At 40.1% G+C, this 7,729-nt stretch overlaps 1 protein-coding gene and 1 long non-coding RNA gene across 7 annotated transcripts in view; one reads left to right on the top strand and one right to left on the bottom strand.

The window, feature by feature from the left end:
• LOC121293893 overlaps positions 1–7,729 on the top strand; it is a 53,297-nt gene that overhangs the window by 2,150 nt on the left and 43,418 nt on the right. The gene's annotated exons all lie outside the window — the stretch shown is intronic.
• Positions 2,888–7,729, bottom strand: part of LOC121293892 (serine/threonine-protein kinase/endoribonuclease IRE1-like) — an 81,893-nt gene continuing 77,051 nt past the window's right edge. For 2 of the 3 annotated variants that reach the window (XM_041217336.1, XM_041217337.1), the window contains one exon: positions 2,888–6,507. In XM_041217336.1, coding sequence (XP_041073270.1) covers positions 6,286–6,507 — 222 coding nt within the window. In that variant the 3' untranslated portion in view covers positions 2,888–6,285. The remainder of the gene's footprint in view (positions 6,508–7,729) is intronic. The other variant, XR_005946632.1, reaches the window with a different exon arrangement.

Here is a 7,729-nt window from a genome sequence, read left to right as displayed (position 1 = left end):
TTCACCTTCTGACCTGCTGAGTTTTTCCAGCTATTTTTGTTTTTGGTTCTAACTTCTCCAATGTCAGGATAAGAAATGAGTAAAAAAAAGGCCAACAAGTTCATCAAAAAAAAAATTATTTATTTTTTAATTTTTTTTTTACATCTTTTATGCTCTCCCCACCCCCACTAGAGCTATACCTTGAGTGCCCTACCATCCATTCTTAATTAGCACATTCGTTTAGATAATATCACCAACTTTAACTTTAACACCTATGTGTTCTTTTGTATTATTGTTGTTGACATCTTTTGATGATCTGCTTCTATCACTGCTTGTTTGTCCCTACAACCACACCCCCACTCCACCTCTCTCTCTCTCCGCCACACCCCCCCCCCCGCAACACACACACCTTAAACCAGCTTATATTTCAACTCTTTCTTGGACTCAAACTCAAGTTCTGTCGAAGGGTCATGAGGACTCGAAACGTCAACTCTTTTCTTCTCCGCCGATGCTGCCAGACCTGCTGAGTTTTTCCAGGTAATTCTGTTTTTGTTTTTGTTTTGGATTTCCAGCATCCGCAGTTTTTTTGTTTTTAAGTTCATCCCCTTTCCAGGAGAGCAGCCCCACCTACCCAGCTTATACTTTCTCCCCAAAAACAGGCCTAATACCTCTTGAATCTATTTTTAGTCTTTGCAATGGTCTTTCCTGGCACATTACTTCACAAATCTATTCAGGGTAGTCTAAGTGCCATGTTGAGTGGCATGGCAACCATGGTCCTCCAAACTTTCCGACAACAGCAACAATGGATGACCTTGTTTTTGGAGTTCTGGTTAAGCCAGTCTTTAATGCTGTCTAGTTGCTTCCTTCGCTGTCGGTCTCTTGCTGTTCTTCCATTAATCCTTCCAGTGGTGATTAGGCACTCAGATATTGGTAAGTCAGTATCTTTCAAAATGACAATTTTTAAAAAATTCTTTTACGGGATGTGGACATCGCTGGCTAGGCCAGCATTTATTGCCCACACCTAATTGCCCTTGAGGTGGTAGTGAGCCACCTTCTTGAATCACTGCAGTCATTGTGGTGTAGGTATATTCACAGTGCGGTTAGGGAGTTCCAGGATTTTGACTCACTAACATTGAAGGGATAGCAATATAGTTCCAAGTCCGGATGGTGTGAGACTTGGAGGGGAACTTGTAGGTGATGGTGTTCCCATGCATCTGCTGCTCGTCTTTCAAGGTGGTGGATGTTGCAGGTTTGGAAGTGCTGTCGAAGGAGCCATGGTTAGTTGCTGCAGTGCATCCATAGATGGTGCACACTGCTGCCACTGTGAATGGTGGAGAGACTGAATGTTTGTGGATGGGGTGCTAATCAAGCGGGCTGCTTTGTCCTGGGTAGTGTCAACCTTCTTGAGTGTTATTGGAGCTGAACTCTCCTGGCAATTGGAGAGTATTCCATCACGCTCCTGATTTGAGCTTTGTAGATGGTGGACAGGCTTTGGGGAGTGTGTTTGGCACATAAGTAGTCCTGCGTTGTAGCTTCACCAGGTTGAGAATTCATTTTTACATGTGCCTGGTGCTGCTCCTGGCATGCCCTCCCTGCACTCTTCATTGAACCAAGGTTTATCCCCCTGCTTGATGATAATGGTAGAGTGGGAGATATGCAAGGCCATGAGATTAGATTGTGGTTGTGTACAATTCTGCTGATGTCCCACAGCATCTTATAGAGGCCCAGTTTTGAATTGCTATATCTGTTCAAAATCTATCCCATTTAGCACGGTGGTAGTGTTAGGAGAATGGAGAGTATCCTCAATGTGAAAGTCAGGACTTCATTTCCACAAGATGTGTGCAGTGGTCATTCCTACCAACACTGTCATGTACAGATGCATCTCCGTAGATTGGGGAGGATGAGGTCAAGAAGGTTTTCCCTCTTGTTGGTTCCCCATCACCTACTGTAGACCCAGTCTAGCAGCTATGTCCTTTAGGACTCTGCCAGCTCAGTCAGTAGTGGTGATACCGAGCCATTCTTGGTGATGAGACATTGAAATTTCATCATACGTTCTGTACTCCCAGAGTACATTCTGTGCCCTTACCATTCTGTGCTTCTTTCAATTGGTGTTCAACATCAGCTGAGGGGGTGGGGGGGATAGGTGGTAATCAGCGAGAGGTTTCCTTGCCCGTGTTTGACTTGATGCCATGAGCCTTCATGTTGTCCACAGTCAATGTTGAGGACTCCCAGAGCAACTCCCTACCTATTGTATAACACTATGCCATCACCTTAGGTGGTCTGTCCTGATAGACACCACCATCATCATTGGGTGCGTACTAAGACATTGTAAGATATGATTCGGTAAGTATGACTATGTCAGGCTGTTACTTGACTTGTCTTTGGGACAGCAATCTCAATTTTAGCACAAGCCCCCACATCTTAGTGAGGGTGACTTTTCAGGGTTGAGAGGGCTGGGTATGTTGTCATTTCCAATATCTAGGTCAATGCTGGGTGATCCATCCAGTTTCATTCCTCATCGAGTTTTCTGTAGCTGTTTGATACAACTGAGTGGCTCGCTGGGTCATTTCAGAGGGCATTTAAGAGTCAACCTCATTACTGTGGGTCTGGAGTCATATGTAGGCCAAAGCAGATAAGGACAGCAGATTTCCTTCCCTCAAGGACATTGGTGAACCAGAGGGGTTTTTACCACAATGGTTTCATGGTCACCAATACCACACCAACTTAAAATTCCACCAGTTGCCATGATGGGATTTGAACCCATGTCTGCACAGCATTAATCCAGAAGCCCAGGCTACTCATCGAAGTGACATTACCACTACGCCACAGAACCCACCACTCCAACTTGCCCTAAGAACTTCAGTAAACAATAGGCGCCAAAACCTGCAGACCACAAATAGACATGATATTTTTTATATTGTATTGCTTTAATCCAGAGGGCTATCAATAAAAAAAAATTACATTCCCAGTATTTTAAAGCATGATTTACCATTGCAATCATCCAGGCTCAAAATATTTATTGCATAAATTGCAGTTTCCAGTAAAAAGAGTACTGTTCTGCAGTTCTTGTTTATTCCTTTCACAAATCCAGAATCATTAATAATGCTTTTCAAAATGTATTTAAAGCCTTGTTATATCTTTACAGACTATGTAATTTATTTCCAGGATCAAACATGTATCTTACCACTGTAGGTATGTGATATCACAGTTTTTTTCAAACTCATTATTATATTTCCCCATCACAGCAACAAAGGCAATCTTAATAAAGTAATTATTGTATATCATTGGCAAACATCATGGTGCATCGAATACACCAGTGATTTAACAGGTTGTTGGCATACCTTTCAGCTCTAGCAATTAATGAACCTGTGGGTTAGAGTGTGAACCTCGCAGTTCTTTGACTTGCCAGCAGTTTAGCTGTTTTCTGAAAAGATCCACCACCTTATTCACAGCATCAAAACAAACTTTCCTTTAAACAATATCCAATTATCATTACTGGGGACAGGCCAAACCTAGACTGATATTTGACTACAGCAGGTGACATCAGTAAGCCGCTCCCAGTTTTAATACCTTTAGCTGCAAGCACAGCTAACTTAGACAATCTAATAAAAGCACTTTGGCTGGGGAAAAAATGAAGTTTGTGAGCAGGAGAAAGTTAAAACACTACAATTGGCATTCACCCCAGTTAGGATACTTTCAAATAGTGGAATTCATCACAAGGGGAATTAAGAATGTGAACCCATGTATAATTTGTTGGTCCAGTGCATTAAGAGATCTGATAGAAAAAAAAAGTTTAAATTATTTTTGCATTTAAAAATGGAAAAGACTAATGTGAACAAATCATTTTCCAAGTAGAAAATGATGTCCTTGTGTACAGAAATGAATTCAGCCAATGTGCTGGACAGAGGCTGTGCCAAGGTGGGCGAGCACTGGGCTGCGAGCTATTTCTGGATAGATAGAATGGGCAGGCTGGCCTTCCTCATCTGACACAGTAACAGGAGGAGGTCATTCTTCCCCCTCAGGCATGTTCTGTCATTCAGTTAGATCGTGGGTGATCTGTCGCTCAACTCCATCTGCCAGGTTGTTTGATACTCTTGGCTATCGAGCTCAGTCTTGAAAGGTTCTGTGTCCTTCAAATAATTAATTGTGGTTAAAGACTGGAAGTGACTTGATGTTGGTGAGAGTACTGCAACTGATCAGAAATAGGATTTAGGCATGGAATAACAAATGGAAAACAGTAGCGGTGTTTTTGGGGCTTGTTTGTGATGATTGAAATGTGAAAAGTGCACTTTGAATGTTCAAAATCACAATTCCTAATGATTCCAAAACAAAATCATGAGTCACCAGCAATTCAGGTCCAATGGCATAATCACAAAATTAAACATGGTATTTATGGAATTGCATCAATAGTTTAATCCAGCTTCTGCACCAGCCATTAAACTTGATGGCATACTAAACCTTAGTGCAAATATCAAAATATAAAAAGGAACATATATAATCATTTCAAACATTTTTTTTGTAAAAAGTAAAGACATTGACATTATTTTTGTCACTCTTTTTTCGCAACTAACAAACCAACACAAAGTTAACACTCAACAGAAAAGTCCATCAAATCCTACCTCATATACACAAACCCCTCAATCCAAAAGATGGATACAGATGCCCTAAAACCAGCTTTGAACATACATTAAACATTGAAAAAGACAAAACTATCACTCACCCAATATAAAGGTAACCCCCCCCAATAAATAAATAAGTTATTGTTTTTAATTATCAGCACATTAAAAAAGATTTTGACAATTAAAACATAGGATGCACTGTCCTGTGAGATAATGATTTTTCTTTTAAAGTACCAAATACTGAGCTTTTAACACAAGCACACATTTTCAATAAATAGGTTTAAATTAAATGTAACATTTCATGTCACAGAGCTGTAGTAGGAGTTCGCTGTTCCCAACACGAGTCTGTGATCATGGGCCCCAGTCAAGGAAACATTAAGCACAGCTTGTCTGTTTCTCACACCTCTCCCATTACCAGATTGATATTAGTGGGGGTCCTGCAATAAGGTCACTTGGTCTGATAAATTCAGATCTGAATTAGTGCATAGTGAGGGGAAAGATAAAATAGGAAAACATGAAAAAGGAGACATAATTTAATGTCACAAATTTTAACTGTATAGACAATGATCTAGATCTTTCACTAAAGTTGGCCAGGAAATACAGTGGGAGTCAATCCACTGGTGCTGTATTCGCCTCACCATTTCCATAATATCAGAGCACAAAATACATCTGCCATATATTGTAATAGGCAAAGGATGGAAATAAAGACAATCAACCTTCAGGATATTTTGTGCCAGCTGAACAAACACGGTGTGTTCAAGCTGTTTTCAGTTAGTGTGTGAATGAAACAATGGAAATTAAAGGGATTAATCTGTAATGCATAAACCTGGTAACTGATGCTCAGTTTTTGGACTTTGAAATAAAAAATGTCAATTGCAAACACAGATCAGTGGCATAAAGCTATAAATACAAGAAGTACCCTAGTATAAAACTCTGCTCATACAGATCTGAAAGCATAGCTTTCAAAAGCGCTTTATACTTTGTTTGGATAACCACTCTCTCACTGATTGTCATTCATTCTCCACCTTCCTGGTTAATTGCATTCTGTCCCATTGTTTCAGTACCCACAGACCACGGGACACTGTGGGTCATCATACTGTTGATACGATTGAATATTTTGCCCTACTGAAGTGGATGAACTAATCCACAGATTGGTGTTGCAGCTGCTCTAATCTTTACAACATGAATCAAATTGTCTTGGCATAATTTCACCAACTGCAACCAAAAAACTTTGCACGACTCAAAATCTAGCCAGCATCTGTGAATGAACACTTTGCTTTGTATTTCAGTGTTACAACATGGTTGATATCCTCTTCTGAAGATTATTTTAATTTTTATCCCTGAAACATGCCACAGCACACAGCAGTGAAGGAGAGTCACCATTGCCTTTTTCACTTTTTTTTTTAAAAACTAGTTTTTCCTGTGAGGAAAATATTTTCTTGTATTAAAAATGTAGTTGTGGCAGTCAGACTGCAGGTCCTTAAACTGGAGAACCACTTTGCCTCGGATTATCCTGCAGGCCATTTGAAGCTTTCATAAGGCACTTAACGGAGGTTTGGTGACTTCTTCATTCTTTAAATGTCTATCTCCCAAATGTAGTCTCTTAGTACATGCTGTGTTAAACAAGGCCTCTGGCTGGAATGCATTTAAAAATAAACAATTTCCTTTTAACCTTCTTTCCCTTGGTTTATATGAAGCTGTCAATGACTGAGAGGGTTAACTGGCTCGGTTCTGCTGCCTCCTGATAGTAGTAAGGATGAAATAGTCTCTCCTGGCTGCAGATTTGCATGGCAAAATACGTGTGGAGTAATAGATGGGGGAAACGGAAGGTAAAATAGCGAACAAATTCATCTGGGACCGAGCCCAAAGTTTCTTGCACTCCCTCCGGCAGTTCTCTGTAGTGGTGTTTCTGAAAATATAACATGCAGCATATGTAAATGTCTTAGATGTACAATCAAATATTTTGCTAATTTGTCTAACATCATAATGCCCATTTTCTAATCAAATGTCAAGGCCATCCCAGCACTCCAAACCAGCAACAAGAACCAACCTTCCTCATAATGCATTCAGACACCTACAGAGCAAGAAAATGGCTGGTTGCAAATGTCTGAGATTTTATGCCGACACCTTCTAATAACTTTTAAATTACATCACAGAAAAAAAAATATTCTGTCAAATTACCAACTGCTATGCAGTCAGACAAATCGTCTGAATAAAAACCTAGGCAACTTCAATCACCAGATAATGATACAATTTCAACAAGCACACTTTGAGACATTGAAAATAAAACAAAAAGGATCTTAATCAGTGGTGATCAAATGATGTCAGATGGATGCTGGAATATAGATTTAATTTCTCCATTAATCTGTCAGTCATAGCCAGGTTGCTGTGTGAGACCAGGCACCTCAAGTAACAGAAGGGCATCACCAAGCCCAGTCTCTTGAAAACCAGACCCCAGAAAGGTGAGGGGGTGAAGGCATGAAGAGAGACTGGAGGAATCTTTTAAGGGCAACACACAAAATATCACATCCATAAATCTCAAATATAAAAGTGATCAAAGTACCATTAAATTCATTAATCAGTTAATAGTTGAAATGTTTTGCCCCAAGGTTCTAGGTGCCTTCAGTTTCCTAATCGCAGATCTGGGCTGTAAATCTGCTCGAGAACAATGCCAACATCACTCTGTAACTAGGCTGCCACCAGGTGGTGAACAAGCTGAAACCAGAATGACCAACTTAGGTCATCTTCCATTCCATCTTTTGTAGATGTGCTGCTGTCTATTCAGCCTCTTCCCACACAGTAAAATTTAAGGTCGGAATTTAGTGTTGGGAATATTAGTCACTTAGCTGCAACCCAGCAATCTTTTGTCACATCATGATAAACATGTTAGTTAAAAAAATGGAAAAACACTTTGTATCTCACTCCAAAGGGAGACAAAGATTTCTAGAAAAACTGATCATCTCCATGCATTTACATCACCCCAAAATAATATTGACATACTGTATTAAATGAGATTCTTAGTTCATAAACCAGGGTTTTAATAGCTTGGATGTCCACTAGTTGCGTTTAGGGATGCGCTTTTGTTAACTCAATAGCACCAACAAAAGCCAGTTTGCAGTACTGCACACCTG

The sequence above is a fragment of the Carcharodon carcharias genome, chromosome 22 (assembly GCF_017639515.1).
Source record: "Carcharodon carcharias isolate sCarCar2 chromosome 22, sCarCar2.pri, whole genome shotgun sequence".
Taxonomy (NCBI): domain Eukaryota; kingdom Metazoa; phylum Chordata; class Chondrichthyes; order Lamniformes; family Lamnidae; genus Carcharodon; species Carcharodon carcharias.
The sequence above is the reverse complement of the archived record's forward strand: the minus strand, read 5'-3'. Positions and strand labels throughout refer to the sequence as shown.